The following is a 22,536-nucleotide window of genomic DNA, read 5'->3' as shown; positions in this document are numbered from 1 at the left end:
CAATAGTGAGTGCCCGTCATGAGATTGATTGGGGAATGTTTAATTAAGATATAATGTAAAATATACATGAAATGGGATTTTCAATTTTAAATTTAAATGGCCACAAAATCTATAAACTGGATCAGATCCAGATCAACCTTTGTCAGTTGATAACGGATACCATCCTACATAACACCATCAAATATGAAAGATATTCAATCTTTTTTGACAGAGTTATGACTTTTTGAAAATTTGTTCATTGTTAAAGGATAGGGATTTTTCCAGTCTTCCAAGATTGTTCCTGACTTTGTCCTTTGACCTGTGACCTTGAAAATTTAATCACGTCTTGCCTATCAAAATATGAATCCTCTGTAAAAATGTTATAATGATATATGAAAAATTGTGGGTTACAGGCTGTTCACAACAAACAAGTGGGGTGAAAGCAAATCCTCTGCCGAGCATTGTTGGTGGAGGTCACAAGAAGTGAAGCAGACATAAAAATTAGCTATGCACTGGGTGCAAATCCATTTTGCAAATCCATTTTGCCATTTTGCTATGTTATTGGCAGGACATTCTTGAAAGGGTAGTTGTAAAACAGCTAACTGATCATCTGCAGAGGAATGGTCTATTTGAAGAGTTTTAGTCAGGTTTTAGAATTCATCATAGTACAGAAACAGCATTAGTGAAGGTTACAAATGATCTTCTTATGGCCTCAGACAGTGGACTCATCTCTGTGCTCGTCCTGTTAGACCTCAGTGCTGCTTTTGATACTGTTGACCATAAAATTTTATTACAGAGATTAGAGCATGTCATAGGTATTAAAGGCACTGCGCTGCGGTGGTTTGAATCATATTTATCTAATAGATTACAATTTGTTCATGTAAATGGGGAATCTTCTTCACAGACTAAGGTTAATTATGGAGTTCCACAAGGTTCTGTGCTAGGACCAATTTTATTCACTTTATACATGTTTCCCTTAGGCAGTATTATTAGACGGCATTGCTTAAATTTTCACTGTTACGCAGATGATACCCAACTTTATCTATCCATGAAGCCAGAGGACACACACCAATTAGCTAAACTGCAGGATTGTCTTACAGACATAAAGACATGGATGATGTCTAATTTCCTGCTTTTAAACTCAGATAAAACTGAAGTTATTGTACTTGGCCCCACAAATCTTAGAAACATGGTGTCTAACCAGATCCTTACTCTGGATGGCATTACCCTGACCTCTAGTAATACTGTGAGAAATCTTGGAGTCATTTTTGATCAGGATATGTCATTCAATGCGCATATTAAACAAATATGTAGGACTGCTTTTTTGCATTTGCGCAATATCTCTAAAATCAGAAAGGTCTTGTCTCAGAGTGATGCTGAAAAACTAATTCATGCATTTATTTCCTCTAGGCTGGACTATTGTAATTCATTATTATCAGGTTGTCCTAAAAGTTCCCTGAAAAGCCTTCAGTTAATTCAAAATGCTGCAGCTAGAGTACTAACGGGGACTAGAGGAGAGCATATCTCACCCATATTGGCCTCTCTTCATTGGCTTCCTGTTAATTCTAGAATAGAATTTAAAATTCTTCTTCTTATAAGGTTTTGAATAATCAGGTCCCATCTTATCTTAGGGACCTCATAGTACCATATCACCCCAATAGGGCGCTTCGCTCTCAGACTGCAGGCTTACTTGTAGTTCCTAGGGTTTGTAAGAGTAGAATGGGAGGCAGAGCCTTCAGCTTTCAGACTCCTCTCCTGTAGAACCAGCTCCCAATTCAGATCAGGGAGACAGACACCCTCTCTACTTTTAAGATTAGGCTTAAAACTTTCCTTTTTGCTAAAGCTTATAGTTAGGGCTGGATCAGGTGACCCTGAACCATCCCTTAGTTGTGCTGCTATAGACTTAGACTGCTGGGGGGTTCCCATGATGCATTGAGTGTTTCTTTCTCTTTTTGCTCTGTATGCACCACTCTGCATTTAATCATTAGTGACTGATCTCTGCTCCCCTCCACAGCATGTCTTTTTCCTGGTTCTCTCCCTCAGCCCCAACCAGTCCCAGCAGAAGACTGCCCCTCCCTGAGCCTGGTTCTGCTGGAGGTTTCTTCCTGTTAAAAGGGAGTTTTTCCTTCCCACTGTCGCCAAGTGCTTGCTCACAGGGGGTCGTTTTGACCGTTGGGGTTTTTCCGTAATTATTGTATGGCCTTGCCTTACAATATAAAGCGCCTTGGAGCAACTGTTTGTTGTGATTTGGCGCTATATAAATAAAATTGATTTGATTTTGATTTGACATACAAACCAATATTGGGAATACCAGCATTGCTGTTTTGTGTTGGCTACTGCAAAGTGTTTTTTTTTTTTTTTTGGTTGACCAGGCTGCTCTCTGGGACATCCTGATAATCTGTGGGATTTCATGAGAAGCTGTCAATCATCAGAGCCAGACTATACACAGACACAGACATTGAAAATTTTCCCAGTGAAAACATGGCACTTATCAGGGATTTGTCCCGGTGTCTATACTGTTTAGTGCCTGCATGGACTGGGAGGTGTGTATGGTTGTGGAAACAGTGGCTTAGAAGAAGGTTTACTGGCCTTGGTTTTACAGACGTTGATGTGATCTGTGCCAAGTCAATGGGTCGCGTTACTCGAGAAGCTAAGCAAGGAGTCGGAGTGTCTGAGTTTGCGACTGTCCTTGATCAAGACTAAGATTCAGTGTTTCCGTGACTTCCTGGACTCGGCCATCAGAAGTGTATTTATATGTGGTCATGAATGTTGAACTTGTAGAGACGTTCACTTACTGTATGTCAGCAGTCATATTTATGTCTCTGGGGTTTCATTGTTTGATGTTATGAGATGCCTGTGAAGAGCTTTTTGAGTCATGAGATCATTAGACAGAGATGTTTGTCAGTGCTGATATCACTGCAGGAGAATGAAGGTCCAAGTCTTTAGGTTCTCTGCACTTCCTGACTGACTGTGGCTGTTGTTGGACACTAACCACTAACCTAAGGCTATGACTACATGTCGGTGATGCTAGGTCTCTTTGGAGGATCCTGAGGTGACTGTGACACAGTGACTTAGTGGTTAGCACTGTTGCCTCACAGCAAGAAGGTCATGGGTTCGATTCCCACCTGTGTCCTTTCTGTGTGGAGTTTGCATGTTCTCTCATGTTTGCATGGATTTCCTCTCACATTTAAAGACATGCAATTAGGTGAATTGGAATCTTTCTAATTGTCCAGGTCTCCTGTGCAAAAGAGGTCTTGATGTAAATGGGACTAACCTGGTTAAATAAAGATTACATTAATTTGGTAAATGTAACATCCTTGACAAGTCCATGCAACTAGACCCTTAGGCTGCTCCCTTGTTTTCACTCGTGGTCACCATAGCAAATCCAAGATGGATCTGCATGTTGATTTGGCACAAATTTTACACTGGAAGCCATTCCTGACCCAACTCCACATTACTTGGAGAAATGTAGCAGGGGTGGGGTTTGAACTGAGATCCTTCTGCACTGAAGCTAAGCACGCTCACCACTTGGCTAGTAATTTCAAACCTTTTAAGTTGGTTTTTAACATGTATTCTTGCCTTGAACACTATTTTCAATTTATTCAATTTAAAACGCGCCAAATCACAATAAAAGTTGCCTCAAGGCTCCTCACACAAAACAGTTAAAAATCAAAATTAATGAATGAGTAAATTAAAATATTCAAATACACAATTAAAAGACACAAGTAAAAGAATAAAACATAAAAAAATAAATGCTATTTATAAGAAAGGGAGTAAAAATTCATTTTTAGTCTTGACTTAAAAATGTCCACGAAATCCGACTGTGTCACGGTCACAGGGAGACTGTTCCATAAAGCGGGTGCACGATAAGAGAAGGCTCTTTGATGCGCTGACTTCTTCTTCACCCGAGGAACTCACAGTAGTCTTGTATCCTGCGACCACAAAACCTGGGCCGGTACATAGGGTTTCACCAAATCGGCCAGGTAAGAAGGGGCCAGTCTATGAACAATTTCATAGGTTAGCAGCAAGACCTTAAAATCTGCTCTTACAGAGACAGGAAACCAGTGCAAAGACGCCAGAATGGGTGTAATATGTTCAAACTTTCTGCTTCGTGTCAAAAGTCTGACAGCAGCATTCTGAACCAGCTGAAGACCCCTAATGCTGGACTGTGGTCACCCTGAAATAGAACATTACAATAATCCAATCTAGAAGAAACAAAAGCATAAATCAGGGTCTCAGCATCAGCCATAGACAGGATGGGGCGAATCCTTGCTATATTTCACAGATGGAAAAAAGCAGTCCTGGTAATATCCCTAATATGGAGGTCAAAGGACAACATGGGATCAAAAATTACCCCAGGGTTCCTCACTTTGTCAGTGTGATGTATGACATACGAACCCAGGCTGAGCGCTAGCTGGTCAAATTGATGCCGATGTCTTGCTGGACCAAGAACCATCATTTCAGTCAGTTTTTTTTTCAGTTTAAAAGTAGGAAGTTACAAGACATCCAGCCTCTCACTGATGTAAAGGTGCGTTTACACATAACCAAGTTACGAATGTCATTTTTTTGTCATTTGTGACACATTCCTGACATTCTTAATGTGACTTAACGCATCTGAATAGGTTTCTTAATAGTGTGTGATATTCTTGATTTTCATGGAGCATGTTTTTGCCTGTCAAACTCAGCCACATGGGGTGTGCAGCCAGTACATTCTGAGTGCCGGTCCCAAGCCCGGATAAATGAGGAGGGTTGCGTCAGGAAGGGCATCCAGCGTAAAACAAGCCAACCCAACTATGCAGACTCAGAATCGAATTCCCATACCGGATCGGTCACGGCCCGGGTTAACAACGTCCGCCACCGGTGCTGTTGCCCAACAGGGTGCCGGTAGAAATTGGGCTACTGCTGGGCGAAGACGACGAAGAAGAGGAGGAAAACGTTGCCACGAACAGCGGGAGAAGAAGAAAACTAGAAGGGTGGAAATGAGAGTGGGGACTTTGAATGTTGGTAGTATGACTGGTAAAGGGAGAGAGCTGGCTGATATGATGGAGAGGAGATAGGTAGACATATTGTGTGTGCAAGAGACCAAGTGGAAGGAAAGTAAGAGCAGGAGCATCGGCGGTGGGTACAAGTTGTTGTACCATGGTGAGGACAGGAAGAGAAATGGTGTTGGGGTCATTTTAAAGGAAGAGTATGTTAAAAGTGTCTTGGAGGTTAAGCGAGTGTCTGACAGGGTGATGAGTGTGAAGTTGGAAATTGAAGGGGTGATGATGAATATCATCAGTGCATATGCCCCACATGTTGGTTGTGAGATGAAGGAGAAAGAAGATTTATGGAATGTGTTAGATAAGGTGGTGGAGAGTGTACCCAAGCATGAAAGAGTGGTGATAGGATCAGACTTCAATGGGCATGTTAGTGAAGGGAACAGAGGTGATGAGGAAGTAATGGGTAGATATGGTATCAATCAATCAATCAATCAATCAATCATTTTTTTTATATAGCGCCAAATCACAACAAACAGTTGCCCCAAGGCGCTTTATATTGTAAGGCAAGGCCATACAATAATTATGTAAAACCCCAACGGTCAAAACGACCCCCTGTGAGCAAGCACTTGGCTACAGTGGGAAGGAAAAACTCCCTTTTAACAGGAAGAAACCTCCAGCAGAACCAGGCTCAGGGAGGGGCAGTCTTCTGCTGGGACTGGTTGGGGCTGAGGGAGAGAACCAGGAAAAAGACATGCTGTGGAGGGGAGCAGAGATCGATCACTAATGATTAAATGCAGAGTGGTGCATACAGAGCAAAAAGAGAAAGAAACAGTGCATCATGGGAACCCCCCAGCAGTCTACGTCTATAGCAGCATAACTAAGGGATGGTTCAGGGTCACCTGATCCAGCCCTAACTATAAGCTTTAGCAAAAAGGAACGTTTTAAGCCTAATCTTAAAAGTAGAGAGGGTGTCTGTCTCCCTGATCTGAATTGGGAGCTGGTTCCACAGGAGAGGAGCCTGAAAGCTGAAGGCTTTGCCTCCCATTCTACTCTTACAAACCCTAGGAACTACAAGTAAGCCTGCAGTCTTAGATCGAAGCGCTCTATTGGGGTGATATGGTACTACGAGGTCCCTAAGATAAGATGGGACCTGATTATTCAAAACCTTATAAGTAAGAAGAAGAATTTTAAATTCTATTCTAGAATTAACAGGAAGCCAATGAAGAGAGGCCAATATGGGTGAGATATGCTCTCTCCTTCTAGTCCCCGTCAGTACTCTAGCTGCAGCATTTTGAATTAACTGAAGGCTTTTTAGGGAACTTTTAGGACAACCTGATAATAATGAATTACAATAGTCCAGCCTAGAGGAAATAAATGCATGATTTAGTTTTTCAGCATCACTCTGAGACAAGACCTTTCTGATTTTAGAGATATTGCGTAAATGCAAAAAAGCAGTCCTACATATTTGTTTAATATGCGCTTTGAATGACATATCCTGATCAAAAATGACTCCAAGATTTCTCACAGTATTACTAGAGGTCAGGGTAATGCCATCCAGAGTAAGGATCTGGTTAGACACCATGTTTCTAAGATTTGTGGGGCCAAGTACAATAACTTCAGTTTTATCTGAGTTTAAAAGCAGGAAATTAGAGGTCATCCATGTCTTTATGTCTGTAAGACAATCCTGCAGTTTAGCTAATTGGTGTGTGTCCTCTGGCTTCATGGATAGATAAAGCTCGGTATCATCTGCGTAACAATGAAAATTTAAGCAATACCGTCTAATAATACTGCCTAAGGGAAGCATGTATAAAGTGAATAAAATTGGTCCTAGCACAGAACCTTGTGGAACTCCATAATTAACTTTAGTCTGTGAAGAAGATTCCCCATTTACATGAACAAATTGTAATCTATTAGACAAATATGATTCAAACCACCGCAGCGCAGTGCCTTTAATACCTATGGCATGCTCTAATCTCTGTAATAAAATTTTATGGTCAACAGTATCAAAAGCAGCACTGAGGTCTAACAGAACAAGCACAGAGATGAGTCCACTGTCTGAGGCCATAAGAAGATCATTTGTAACCTTCACTAATGCTGTTTCTGTACTATGATGAATTCTAAAACCTGACTGAAACTCTTCAAATAGACCATTCCTCTGCAGATGATCAGTTAGCTGTTTTACAACTACCCTGTCAAGAATTTTTGAGAGAAAAGGAAGGTTGGAGATTGGCCTATAATTAGCTAAGATAGCTGGGTCAAGTGATGGCTTTTTAAGTAATGGTTTAATTACTGCCACCTTAAAAGCCTGTGGTACATAGCCAACTAACAAAGATAGATAGATAGATCATATTTAAGATCGAAGCATTAAATAATGGTAGGGCTTCCTTGAGCAGCGTGGTAGGAATGGGGTCTAATAAACATGTTGATGGTTTGGATGAAGTAACTAATGAAAATAACTCAGACAGAACAATCGGAGAGAAAGAGTCTAACCAAATACCGGCATCACTGAAAGCAGCCAAAGATAACGATACGTCTTTGGGATGGTTATGAGTAATTTTTTTTCTAATAGTTAAAATTTTGTTAGCAAAGAAAGTCATGAAGTCATTACTAGTTAAAGTTAATGGAATACTCAGCTCAATAGAGCTCTGACTCTTTGTCAGCCTGGCTACAGTGCTGAAAAGAAACCTGGGGTTGTTCTTATTTTCTTCAATTAGTGATGAGTAGAAAGATGTCCTAGCTTTACGGAGGGCTTTTTTATAGATTAACAGACTCTTTTTCCAGGCTAAGTGAAGATCTTCTAAATTAGTGAGACGCCATTTCCTCTCCAACTTACGGGTTATCTGCTTTAAGCTACGAGTTTGTGAGTTATACCACGGAGTCAGGCACTTCTGATTTAAAGCTCTCTTTTTTAGAGGAGCTACAGCATCCAAAGTTGTCTTCAATGAGGATGTAAAACTATTGACGAGATACTCTATCTCACTTACAGAGTTTAGGTAGCTACTCTGCACTGTGTTGGTATATGGCATTAGAGAACATAAAGAAGGAATCATATCCTTAAACCTAGTTACAGCGCTTTCTGAAAGACTTCTAGTGTAATGAAACTTATTCCCCACTGCTGGGTAGTCCATCAGAGTAAATGTAAATGTTATTAAGAAATGATCAGACAGAAGGGAGTTTTCAGGGAATACTGTTAAGTCTTCTATTTCCATACCATAAGTCAGAACAAGATCTAAGATATGATTAAAGTGGTGGGTGGACTCATTTACTTTTTGAGCAAAGCCAATAGAGTCTAATAATAGATTAAATGCAGTGTTGAGGCTGTCATTCTCAGCATCTGTGTGGATGTTAAAATCGCCCACTATAATTATCTTATCTGAGCTAAGCACTAAGTCAGACAAAAGATCTGAAAATTCACAGAGAAACTCACAGTAACGACCAGGTGGACGATAGATAATAACAAATAAAACTGGTTTTTGGGACTTCCAATTTGGATGGACAAGACTAAGAGTCAAGCTTTCAAATGAATTAAAGCTCTGTCTGGGTTTTTGATTAATTAATAAGCTGGAATGGAAGATTGCTGCTAATCCTCCGCCTCGGCCCGTGCTACGAGCATTCTGACAGTTAGTGTGACTCGGGGGTGTTGACTCATTTAAACTAACATATTCATCCTGCTGTAACCAGGTTTCTGTAAGGCAGAATAAATCAATATGTTGATCAATTATTATATAATTTACCAACAGGGACTTAGAAGAGAGAGACCTAATGTTTAATAGACCACATTTAACTGTTTTAGTCTGTGGTGCAGTTGAAGGTGCTATATTATTTTTTCTTTTTGAATTTTTATGCTTAAATAGATTTTTGCTGGTTATTGGTAGTCTGGGAGCAGGCACCGTCTCTACGGGGATGGGGTAATGAGGGGATGGCAGGGGGAGAGAATCTGCAGAGAGGTGTGTAAGACTACAACTCTGCTTCCTGGTCCCAACCCTGGATAGTCACGGTTTGGAGGATTTAAGAAAATTGGCCAGATTTCTAGAAATGAGAGCTGCTCCATCCAGAGTGGGATGGATGCCGTCTCTCCTAACAAGACCAGGTTTTCCCCAGAAGCTTTGCCAATTATCTATGAAGCCCACCTCATTTTTTGGACACCACTCAGACAGCCAGCAATTCAAGGAGAACATGCGGCTAAACATGTCACTCCCGGTCTGATTGGGGAGGGGCCCAGAGAAAACTACAGAGTCCGACATTGTTTTTGCAAAGTTACACACCGATTTAATGTTAATTTTAGTGACCTCCGATTGGCGTAACCGGGTGTCATTACTGCCGACGTGAATTACAATCTTACCAAATTTACGCTTAGCCTTAGCCAGCAGTTTCAAATTTCCTTCAATGTCGCCTGCTCTGGCCCCCGGAAGACAATTGACTATGGTTGCTGGTGTCGCTAACTTCACATTTCGCAAAACAGAGTCGCCAATAACCAGAGTTTGATCCTCGGCGGGTGTGTCGTCGAGTGGGGAAAAACGGTTAGAGATGTGAACGGGTTGGCGGTGTACACGGGGCTTCTGTTTAGGGCTACGCTTCCTCCTCACAGTCACCCAGTCGGCCTGCTTTCCCGGCTGCTCGGGATCTGCCAGGGGGTAACTAACGGCGGCTAAGCTACCTTGGTCCGCACCGACTACAGGGGCCTGGCTAGCTGTAGAATTTTCCACGGTGCGGAGCCGAGTCTCCAATTCGCCCAGCCTGGCCTCCAAAGCTACGAATAAGCTACACTTATTACAAGTACCGTTACTGCTAAAGGAGGCCGAGGAATAACTAAACATTTCACACCCAGAGCAGAAAAGTGCGGGAGAGACAGGAGAAGCCGCCATGCTAAATCGGCTAAGAGCTAGTAGCTACGCTAAGCTAGCGGATTCCTAAAAACACGCAAAGTGAATAATGTGTAAATAATTTAGAGGTGATTCAGCAGAAGGAGTGCTTTAGTTAAGGCACGTAAAGATTACACTGGGAAACAAATCGTAATCTAGATAACTAGATCAATCTAACTGCGCAGATTAAACAGCTAACAGATACAGAAAAACACTGCTGTGCTCCGGAACAGGAAGTGATACAATACCGCAGTGAGAGCCAACCACCAGTAGAGGCAAGCAAGAGGTAGTCAACAAACCAAGGATAGGATAGGATAGGAATGGGGAAGGACAGATGGTAGTTGATTTTGCAAAAAGGATGGAAATGGCTGTGGTGAATACCTACTTTAAGAAAAGGGAGGAGCACAGGGTAACATATAAGAGTGGAGGAAGGTGCACACAGGTGGACTACATTCTTTATAGGAGATGCAAGCTAAAAGAAATCACAGACTGTAAGGTGGTAGCAGGAGAGAGTGTTACTAGACAGCATAGGATGGTTGTTTGTAGGATGACTTTAGAGGTAAAGAAGAAGAAGAGAGTGAGAGCTCAACAAAGGATCAGATGGTGGAAACTGAAGGAGGAAGACTGTTGTGTGAAATTTAGCGAGCAGGTGAGAGAAGCACTGGTTGGAGGGGAAGCAATTTTGGACAACTGGAAAAGTACTGCAGATGTGGTGAGGGAGACAGCTAGGACAGTACTGGGTATGACATCTGGACAGTGGAAGGAAGACAAGGAGACTTGGTGGTGGAATGAAGAGGTCCAGGAAAGCATAAGGAGAAAGAGGTTGGCGAAAAAGTTTTGGGATAGTCGGAGAGATGAAGAAAGTAGACAGGAGTACAAGGAGATGCGGCGTAAGGTGAGAAGAGAAGTGGCAAAAGCAAAGGAAAAGGCATATTGTAAGCTGTACAAGAAGTTGAATAGTAAGGAAGGAGAAAAGGACTTGTACCGATTGGCCAGACAAAGGGACAGAGCTGGAAAGGATGTGCAGCAGGTTAGGGTGGTAAAAGCTGCACATGGTAATGTGCTGACAAGTGAGGAGTGTGTGCTGAGAAGGTGGAGGGAATATTTTGAAGAGTTGATGAATAAAGAAAATGAGCGAGAGAAAAGGCTGGATGATGTGGTGAGAGTAAATCAGGAAGAAGTGCAGGGCTGCTAGCAAGGAAGAAGTGAGGGCTGCTATGAAGAGGATGAAGAGTGGAAAGGCAGTTGGTCCACATGACATTCCAGTGGAGGCATGGAAATGTGTAGGAGAGATGGCAGTAGAGTTTCTAACCAGATTGTTTAATAAAATCTTGGAAAGTGAGAGGATGCCTGAGGAGTGGAGACGAAGTGTGCTGTTTCCTATTTTCAAGAACAAGGGTGATGTGCAGAGCTGCAGTAACTACAGAGGCATAAAGCTGATCAGCCACAGCATGAAGTTATGGGAAAGAGTAGCAGAAGCTAGGCTTAGAAAACAGGTGAAGATCTGTGAGCAGCAATATGGTTTCATGCCGAGAAAGAGCACTACAGATGCAATGTTTGCTCTGAGAATACTGTTGGAAAAGTACAGAGAAGGACAGAAAGAGTTACATTGTGTGTTTGTGGACTTAGAAAAAGCTTATGATAGGGTGCCAGGAGAAGAGTTGTGGCATTGTATGAAGAAGTCTGGAGTGGCAGAGAAGTATGTTAGGGTAGTGCAGGACATGTACAAGAATAGTGTGACAGCGGTGAGATGCGCAGTCGGAATGACAGACTCATTCAAGGTGGAGGTGGGATTACACCAAGGATCAGCTCTGAGTCCTTTCTTGTTTGCAGTGGTGATGGACAGGTTGACAGATGAGATCAGACAGGAGTCCCCATGGACTATGATGTTTGCAGATGACGTGATCTGTAGTGAGAGTAGAGAGCAAGTTGAGTCTAGTCTGGAGAAGTGGAGATATGCTTTGGAGAGCAGGGGAATGAAAGTCAATAGAAGCAAGACTGAGTACATGTGTGTGAATGAGAGGGAGCCCAGTGGAATAGTGCAGTTACAAGGAGTAGAAGTGGTGAAAGCAGATGAGTTTAAATATTTGGGGTCAACTGTTCAAAGTAATGGAGAGTGTAGTAGAGAGGTGAAGAAGAGAGTGCAGGCAGGGTGGAGTGGGTGGAGAAAGGTGGCAGGAGTGATTTGTGACCGAAGAATATCAGCAAGAGTGAAGGGGAAAGTTTACAAGACAGTAGTGAGACCAGCTATGTTGTATGGTTTAGAGACAGTGGCACTAACAAAAAGACAGGAGGCAGAGCTGGAGGTGGCAGAGCTGAAGATGTTGAGATTCTCTTTGGGAGTGACAAGAATGGACAAGATTAGGAATGAACATATCAGAGGGACAGCTCAGGTGGGACGGTTTGGAGACAAAGTCAGAGAGGCGAGATTGAGATGGTTTGGACATGTGCAGAGGAGGGACCCAGGGTATATAGGGAGAAGGATGCTGAGGATGGAGCCACCAGGCAGGAGGAGAAGAGGGAGACCAAAGAGGAGGTTCATGGATGTGCTGAGAGAGGACATGCAGGTGGTTGGTGTGACAGAGGAAGATACAGAGGACAGGGTGAGATGGAAACGATTGATCTGCTGTGGCGACCCCTATCGAGAACAGCCGAAAGACAAAGAAGAAGAAGAAGATGTTTTTGCCTGTCAAAAAAATCTTCCACGAATGTCACACACTACCCTCATTTCGTCTCACGTTGTGGAGGTTGCAACTGAGCATATTGATCCGTCTTGATGAGTATTGATCCTTAATAGAACGTGACAACGTTCGTAGTGGATCCTGTGATGGTTCTTGGAGCCCAAACTGTCACGCGTTATTACGAAGTGACACGCAAACTATCAAGTTTTGACACGACTTGTAACGCGGCATCACATTTCACTGTGCGCCACGACGAATCAGTTTTCTGTCATGTGCGCACAATTAAACTCGGCTCCAAATGTCGGTCCACAGTTCCTGCTGAAGCTCCTCAGGACGCTCCTGCAGGTGTTCCACCTGCTGTTGTAACCGATGAGCGGGAGAACGAGTCTGAGCCAGAGGAACCAGAAGAGTGAGAGGAGACTCATGTGCAGCCAGACATCTCTGCCAGACATCTCTGCACCTCCTCCGGTCTGGCGGAAGAAGAAGCGTGCGCACAATTAAACCCTGATGCACCGCATTCAGTTTGATTGCTGACACCAAGTTGGCTAAAAGTCTCACTTTCAGTGCTCTTCAGTGCTCTCCTGCAGGTGTTCAATCTGCTGCATGTGCCTGATGTTTGGGAAAATGCGCAAGATGAGAGCTGCATGAAGCCACACATCTGGCTCTGTCCTCCTCCTCCTCTCTGCGCCACTCCATGGCACAGAGCCCAACTATTCATGCAGTCACAAAGTTCTTCTGAAAAACTGGAGCGATCTGAATTCAGTTGGATGAATATGGGTGTGTGTGTGTGGAGACAATTCACCTCGTTCACAGCATGACAGAACTTAACGATGCGCTGTTACGCGCAATAGCGCACAACAACGCGGAACACTATTCTTGACCATGCGTAATGGTTCCTGATAATTCTCCAGCAACATGTGCCATTAATCGTAACGCGTGGTAACAGGTTGTAGCAGTTCCTGAGGACACCTGACGCCTCTGCCCCGAATCATCACATTCATGATCAGCGGCCAAGAATGTGTACTTCGTGGCATTCGTGACTTGTTGTTGTATGTGTAAACGCAGCATTAGGCAGAGATTTTATGGGAATGAGATTTCCTGCAGTTATCGGCATGTACAACTGAGTATCATCAGCATAACAATGTGAGGCAATCCCAAAATGCCGCAATATATGCCCAAGGGGTGCTACATAAAGGGAGAAAAGCAGGGGGCCTAAAACAGATCCCAAAATACATTGAGAACGAATGGACAGGTATGATGTCAATCATGTAATGGCACTCCCAGTAATCACAAAATGATTTTCCAGCCTATCAAGTACAATATGATGATCCACGGTATCAAATGCAGCACTGAGATCTAACAGCACGAAAACCGTAGTGGTGTTCGAGTCCATTGCTCGCAGAAGATCATTCACCACTTTAGTGAGAGTCGTCTCTGTGGTGTGATATTTTCTAAAAGCAGACTGCAGTTGCTCAAAGAGATTATTAACTTTTTCCAGACTTTTAGAGCAAAACGATAGATTTGATATCGGCCAATAGTTTTTCAATACACTAGGGTCAAGATTAGGTTTCTTAAGTAATGGTTTAATCACTGCAGATTTGAAACATTTAGGAATAGATCCAGAAGTTAAAGAAATATTAATAATTTCCAGCACAATCGGCCCAAGAATGGGCCACAGGTCCTTAAATAGTTTTGTTGGTGTAGGATCAAATAAACAGGTTGTGCTTTTTGTTGACATTACGAGTTTTGTCAGCATGTCTAGTGAGATACTGCACTGCTGCACTGCTGCACTGCTGCTCGGCCCGTAGGCCGAGACAACGGTGAGAGACCTGTCCCCGACCCGAAGGCACAGGGACGTGACCCTCTCGTTCACCGGAGTGAACTCCAACACACGGCGACTGAGCTGGGGAGCAATAAGCAATGCGACCCAAGCTCTCCGCCTCTCCCCCTGGGCAACGCCAGAAAATGAAGCGACCAGTCCCTCTCCAGGAGTTGGGTACCAGAGCCCAAGCTGTGCGTGGAGGTGAGCCCGACTATCTCTAGTCGGTATCTCTCAACCTCCCGCACAAGCTCAGCTCCTTCCCCCCCAAAACAAATACTGACAAATCACCCATACAGTGGAATGACTAAAATGCATCATGTATCTTATTTATTTTTTATTTCTCACAAACATCATCATCATCATCATCATCATCATCATCATCATCATCATCATCATCATCAGTGCTGCCAGGTACATCTGATATTTTCCAGCTCAAAAGCTGCTAATTCCCAGACAAAATATATAACAAGAACATCATTTGTAATTTAATATGTAAGTATCAAGGCACCACAATGGCTTAGTGGTTAGCACTTTTACCGCACAGCGAGAAGGTTGTGGGGTCAATTCCCACCTGGTCCTTTCTGTGTGACGTGAGCATGTTGGATTCCCTCTGTGTTCTCCAGCTTTCTCACACTTCCGAAGACTTGCATGTTTGCTGAAATGGTGACTTTAAATTGTCTGTATGTGTTCTGACCCTGTGATGGACTGGCATCCTATCAAGGGTGTACCCTGCCTAGGCTGAAACTCCCTAGTACCTCTTATTTGAAACACGTGTGTATAGAAAATGAACATTTTAATGTCTGTGAAATATCCCATATGCTTTGTTGTGGCACAAGGTGACAATGTGCAGGCTTTACAACTGACACACATGATCATGGGTGCATGAGTGGGCACAACTTCATTTGGTATTGAATAAAAATGGGTGCTGGGCATGAAAATGACACTTGTGTCCAGTGGAAAACTTGCAACAACACTTATGTTGTGACTTATGTCACTTTCAACAATGTAGAAGATTAACTTCCAATTTGAAAGTATTGTATGCACTTTTTAAGATGTGGAAATGACAAAGGATTACTTGAATGGAATAATTATGATGATTTCATTTAACAGCAGTGATCAGCAAATATATATATATATATATATATATATATATATATATATATATATATATATATATATATATATATATATATATATATATTACACACACACACACACACACACACACACACACAGACACTGTGGCTGTTTCCTTTTTGTAACATACACAGTAAAATTACCAACTAAACAATGTCAGTGTTAATTTAACACTGGTAATTTTACTGTGTACCATAACCTGAACACACCATGGCAGCTTTGCTTCCTCCGAAGCTTCCATTAGCAGCAGTTGTTGTTACACCCTCAGGCAGTTACCTGTGGGTGTAACAACAGAAATGTTGCAACACAGAAGATCTGTCTGTGATCACACGTGTAAATATTTTCTGTGGTCAGAATCTTCCACACTGAAGATCCTTTTGAGGGCTTTATTTTTCAGGTGCACACACATCTGGAAATGTATTGTTTTGAGGTTTTATTGCAGTTCAATGCAGTTGAAGGTTTTTTCAGGAATTTAAAATACATTATTAATTGTGGATATAGTCTTCTCCACACACCTGAAGTCTTAGATGTGTATATTCTTTTGTTGTCAACTATATATGAGCAGAGTAAGTTTTTCAAACTGTGGCCTTGACAGTAAAGGTGGTTCATGGGTTTGGACCAGTGACTGATTGGTTCTAGACTGACACCTTATTTCAGCTCACTTTCTATTCTGTTAAAATCCTTTTACCTGGCGAAGGTCTGGAACTGAAACATTGCAAAAAAAATTCTATTAGAAGTTTGATTGTGCAGAAGTTCTTTTTAGCTCCTTTTGCATTCACCCCTGTGCACCTGTCTAAACTCACTAGATTAGTTTCTTCTTTGAGGTAGACTGGACATACTGGGTGTGCACCCAGGTCCTCCCCGTTATAGTGGCTGTTTTCCTTTGGTATATTTCTGGATTTTCCCAGATAGCCCTGTGTTCCACATCACAACACTATGAACTGTGGGTAATTCCCTTTGGCAAAGTCTTGCAGAAATGGCAACTTGCAAAAAGTGGGCAGAAAGGGTTCAAATGCTTGTCAGAGCTATGGCCCAATCCGAATGTCTGCCCTCACAGAGCCACAGACTACGAAGCACGTTTTCATGAAGTGTGTGAGGACTTGGGACTGTTCCACTGTCAAATCATCAAATCGACTTTGTAAGTCAGTGTTTTTGCAGACTTTGCCAAAGGGAAAGACTGACAGGGAACACGGTGACATTAAAAAAAAAGGGTAATGAAATGCAGCTATGCTCAAATCTACAAAGAAACATGAACAAGAATTTAAGATGTTACATTAAAAAAACATGAAGTCTAGGTTCACACTGTTTGTTCTTCAATCACATGTTTAAATTTTTGCTTATTGATGTTTTTTTTTTTTTGACCCTGTAAAAAGAGCAAATTAATGATTTGTTATTGCAGTGGATTGGTGGTCTGTCCAGGCTGCACTCCACCTCCCATCTTAATTTGAATAAGCAGGAGTCAAAAATGAATGAATAATTGGTTGATGGTTAGTTTTCATCCACTCTCTAAGTCAAAACCCTGAAATGCTTTGGTTGTGAAGAAGCCAATAGCAGTAGTAATAATAATAATAATAATGATGATGATGATGATGATGATAATAATAACTATAGTTATAATAATATAAAGGTTTCTAAAAACACACTCAGGTAAGTAAATAAATAAATAGCTAAACCAGTCAGCTACAAAGGTTGATGCACTTTAAATGCATATCAGATTTTCAACCATTTGAATTATATTTTTTAATATAAACACATGAATAAATTTAAATGTGAGGTTTATATTTCAGTTAATAATAAATTAAACAGGGTAGAATGAGATTTTTGTAATAACTGACTAAAAATAATCTTAACATGGTCAAAAACCATAATTGGTAGATTTTTGCATTATATATATATATATATATATATATATATATATATATATATATATATATATATATATATATATATAAACCCTTTTTATACATATAGCTCCAATTAAGTTTAGTAGTTTATGTAAAAACTGCAATCTAAATGGATGAAAATATAAAATTCTACTAAAATACACAAATCTTACAGGAACACCTACATTATCCATCCTTCCATCCATTTTCTTCCACTTTATCCGGAGTCGGGTCGCGGGGGCAGCAGCTCAAGCAAAGCTGCCCAGATCTCCCGATCCACACACACCTCCCCCAGCTCCTCCGGGGGAACCCCAAGGCATTCCCAAGCCAGCTGAGAGATGTAGTCCTTCCAACGTGTCCTGGGTCTTCCCCGGGGCCTCCTCCCAATGGGATGTGCCCGGAACACCTCTCCAGCGAGGCGTCCAGGGGGCATCCGGAAAAGATGCCCGAGGCACCTCAACTGACTCCTTTCGACGTGGAGGAGCAGCGGCTCGACTCCGAGCTCCTCCCGAGTGACCGAGCTCCTCACCCTATTTCTAAGGGAGCGCCCAGCCACCCTGCGGAGGAAACTCTTCTCAGCTGCTTGTACTCGTGATCTCGTTCTTTCAGTCATGAGCCAAATTTCATGACCATAGGTGAGGATCAGAACGTAGATCGATCGTTAAATCGAGAGTTTTTCTCCCCTACTCACCTCTCTCTTCACCACGACGGTCCGATACAGCAACCGCATCACTGCAGACACTCCACCGACCTGAAGAGGGCAAAGCACCTTTTTCCGGTCGAGAACCATGGCCTCGGATTTGGAGGTGCTGATTTTCATCCCGGATGCCTCACACTCGGCTGCAAACCACCCCAGTGCATGCTGAAGTTCCTGATTTGACAAAGCCAACAGAACCACATCGTCCGCAGACAGCAGAGACGAGATTCTGTGGTTCCCAAACCAGACCCCCTCTACACCCTGGCTGCACCTAGAAATTCTGTCCATAAAAATAATGAACAGAATCGGTGACAAAGGGCAGCCCTGGCGGAGGCCAACGTGTACTGGAAACAGGTTTGACTTACTACCGGCAATGCGAACAAAGCTCCTGCTGCGGTCGTACAGGGACCGGATAGCCCTTAGCAAAGGACCCCGGACCCCGTACTCCCGGAGCACTCCTCACAGGGCGCCCTGAGGGACACGGTCGAACGCCTTCTCCAGATCCACAAAACACATGTGGACTGGTTGGGCGAACTCCCATGAACCCTCGAGCACCTGATGGAGCGTGTAGAGCTGGTCGAGTGTGCTGCGACCAGGACGAAAACCACACTGCTCCTCCTGAATCTGAGGTTCGACCATCGGTCGAATTCTCCTCTCCAGTACTCTGGAATAGACCTTACCGGGGAGGCTGAGGAGTGTGATCCCCCTATAGTTGGAACACACCCTCCGGTCCCCCTTCTTAAACAGAGGGACCACCACCCCGGTCTGCCAATCCAGAGGCACTGTCGCCGATTGCCACACGATGTTGCAGAGGCGTGTCAGCCAAGACAGTCCCACAACATCCAGAGACTTAAGGTACTCAGGACAGATTTCATCCACCCCAGGAGCTTTGCCACCGAGGAGCTTTCTAACCACCTCAGTGACTTCTGCCTGGGTAATGGATGAGTCCGCCTCTGGGTCCCCAGTCTCTGCTTCCTCTTCGGAAGACATGACGATGGGATTGAGGAGATCCTCGAAGTACTCCTTCCACTGCTCCTTCCACTGGTCAACAGCTCCCCACCCGCACCGTAAACAGTGCCGGTGGAGAGCTGCTTCCGCCTCCTGAGGCGTCGGATGGTTTGCCAGAATCTCTCTGAGGCCAACCGATAGTCCTCCTCCATGGCCTCCCCGAACTCCTCCCAGACCCGAGTTTTTGCCTCTGCGACCGCACAGGCTGCAGCACGCTTGGCCTGCCGGTACCTGTCAGCTGCCTCTGGGGTCCCACCTACCAACAAAGATAAGTAGGACTCCTTCTTCAGCTTGACGGCATCCCTTACTTCCGGTGTCCACCACCGGGTTCGGGGATTGCCGCCGCGACAGGCACCAGAGACCTTGCGACCACAGCTACGAGCAGCCGCATCAACAATGGAGGTGGAGAACATGGTCCACTCGGACTCCATGTCTCCAACCTCCCCCGGGATCTGGGAGAAGCTCTCCCGGAGGTGGGAGTTGAAGACCTCCCTGACAGAGGGTTCCGCCAGTTGTTCCCTGCAGACCCCCACGATACGTTTGGGCCTGCCAGGTCTGACCGGCTTCCTCCCCTCCCAGCGGATCCAACTCACCACCAGGTGGTGATCGGTCGACAGCTCTGCCCCTCTGTTTACTCGAGTGTCCGAGACACGTGGCCGAAGGTCAGATGATACGACTACAAAGTCGATCATCGACCTCCGGCTCAGGGTGTCCTGGTGCCACGTGCACTTATGGACACCCTTGTGCTCGAACATGGTGTTCGTGAACAAGGAACGAACACCTACATTATCATTATTATTATTATTATTATTATTGTGTGTACAATAGTAAACAACATGACATTGTGAAGGTAATATGTGTGATTCATATTTATTCCATTTCAAACCCTTGCAGCCTCTTTCACTCAGTCACTTCCCAGGTGATGCCATTTAAGTAAGGGTCAGGGGTCAGGGTTTAGTCGGGACACTGGGACTGGGCCACACAATCTCACGATGTCCTGACTTCTCTCTTGGTCTAGCCTCTCTTTTGTTGCTGTATTCCTGGATATACTAATTCTACATTAGTTGTGAAATTACATTGGTGACTGAGTCAGTTTTTAAAACCTGCCACCAGATGGTGCTCTTCCGTCTATTATCTCTTTGTATTATGTGTCTGACATCTTTCAGTTTGTTGCTTCACTGATACAAACAGTAATTCAGATTGTTTGTCTCTTTTTTGCATTATTGCGTCTCTGTGTTGCTGCTTTTGCCTGCAGGGATACGATGATAGTGACGTGTACAAACAGTGCCACCAGCATATTTGCTGGGTTTGTCATCTTCTCTGTCATCGGTTTCATGGCGCAGGAGTTAAAAGTGCCAATAGAACAGGTTGCAGATGAAGGTAAGATGTAGAAACACAAATCATATATTTTTTTTTAGCTTCTGAAGAATCACCGTGCATGACCTCTCATTGGTATGTTTGTAACAGGTCCAGGCATAGCATTTGTGGTGTATCCAGAGGCTCTGACCAGACTACCCCTGTCTCCTTTCTGGGCAATCATTTTCTTCCTCATGCTGTTGACCCTCGGCCTCGACACCATGGTGACCACTGCTTTCTTTTAGCATTGTGTCCAAAAACAAATGGAGTCTTTGTATGATGCAGATTTGTATATCTGAGTGTTGACAAAATCTCCAGTGGATACGGGACATTTTGTATCACCAGTTATACAGCTTCATGATGAAGTGGTATGGCGGAGGATTTTCTAAAAAAGAAGAACTGAAATTTAAGCTACAAATTGCCAGAAGGTACATCTGAGATGCAAACCAAGATTTGATCTGTTTGGGTGAATGAACACTGAAATTGGAGCAACTTTAACTTTTGACCTCTGTACAATCTGAAATTGACCTTTGTCACCATTTTTGCTGTTTTTACCCCATAACTCCAGAACATTCAGTCATAGATAGTTCAAACTATACCTTTTTGGAATTGTTATGATCAGACAAGTAATGTGATATAGTTTTCAACATGATTGTAGCATTTTTAAAGTTTGACCTCTGTGTAATTATTCATTGACCCCTACCTGGCTACAGCTACCACCCTAGGATGGCTATCATACATTTTTGTGTAGGCCATGATACACTGAGGCTGGATTCTAAGTGTTGTTTCGTCTCCTTAAGTGGTACCAATTAGGTCAAAATTGATGACTGGCTCATGGACTAAAAGTGGTCATGTCCCCACCTCCCCATTTTTTTTTTTTTTTTTGGAAAATCACCCAAACGGCATTCAAGTGTTTTGCCCATATTACTCTTTTAATACTTTAACATAAATTAACAGTAGCATTGGTAACATTTAACACTATTAAAAACTATTTCAAACTCTAAAGCATTCAGTTGTAATCTTTATACAGGGTGACTCAAAAATACCAGAACACATAAAAATTGTAATAAATCTTACAAAGGTCCAGCAAATTTCTTGAGACAGGACAAATTTCTTGAACCAAGACATGTTGGCGAAGATTAGTGTTCCAATCGTCTTCCCCAACATGTTTTCGTTAACCAAGGAAAAGACATTTTGCCTGGATGCCCATTTGGCCAAAAAAATCATAATTCTGAAAGGACATAACTTTTATGCAAAGTGACCAGGATAACTGAAACTTTGGGGAATGATCGTACAAAGACTGAAGTTTAAGTCCAGCAAATTTCAAGAAATTTACTGGACCTTTGTCGGATTTCTTACAATTTTTATGGGTTCTGTTTTTTCAGTCACCCTGTACATTTAGGGAAAGTGATGTTCTAGTGGTTAAGAGTTGGACTTGACCAGCCTGGCTGGAAAATCACTAAGAGCCCTTGGGCAAGGTTGTTAATCCCCAAGTTGCTCCTGGTGTGGAGTGAGCACCTTGCATGTCAGCACCCTGACATCGGGGTGAATGTAAGGCATTATTGTAAAGTGCTTTGAGCATCTGATGCAGATGGAAAAGCGCTATATAAATGCAGTCCATTTACATTTATGCAAGTGAATTCTTCCCTGGCATTAAACCTGCAGCTGCCTTTGTAAGTTGACTGTTCTTGATATACGATACATAACTTAAGGGATCAAACACGCTCCTCCAGCTACAATCCTGAGTGAACAATATCAGAACAAACAGTATCTCCCTCAAGTGTTCTGTGATACTCTTGAGCCACGCGGAGGGCACAACGGTGCACAAAGACACAAGTCAACAGTGAGAGAAAACGATGATGTTACTCTGCGTTGGCAGCGGCACTGCGTAGGATGAGCCCTGCGGCTTTGTTGTAGGAAGCAGCTCAGTGGTAATAGCTTTGGGATGTTGACGGAAAATTTGTTTTGGGAACTCGGGAGGAAGAAGACAAAAATTTGTATACAGTTAGGCGGTTAGGGTTAGGGTTAGGCGCTCCTCACCAACACACAAGAGTTTGACTTCTACAACAGAACAAATAATTCAACAAACAGTCCAACTGGCACACAGTGTAAGAAAAGAAAGGTGGAGG

At 43.1% G+C, this 22,536-nt stretch overlaps 1 protein-coding gene across 1 annotated transcript in view; it reads left to right on the top strand.

Moving 5' to 3' along the window:
* slc6a5 (solute carrier family 6 member 5) overlaps nucleotides 1-22,536 on the top strand; it is a 104,425-nt gene that overhangs the window by 42,600 nt on the left and 39,289 nt on the right. The window contains exons 9-10 of the mRNA XM_034163897.1: nucleotides 20,307-20,431; nucleotides 20,519-20,631. Coding sequence (XP_034019788.1) covers nucleotides 20,307-20,431; nucleotides 20,519-20,631 — 238 coding nt within the window. The remainder of the gene's footprint in view (nucleotides 1-20,306; nucleotides 20,432-20,518; nucleotides 20,632-22,536) is intronic.

Source organism: Thalassophryne amazonica, chromosome 2 (genome assembly GCF_902500255.1).
Source record: "Thalassophryne amazonica chromosome 2, fThaAma1.1, whole genome shotgun sequence".
NCBI lineage: Eukaryota > Metazoa > Chordata > Actinopteri > Batrachoidiformes > Batrachoididae > Thalassophryne > Thalassophryne amazonica.
Note: the sequence above shows the minus strand (reverse complement) of the source record. Positions and strands in the feature narration are given on the sequence as shown.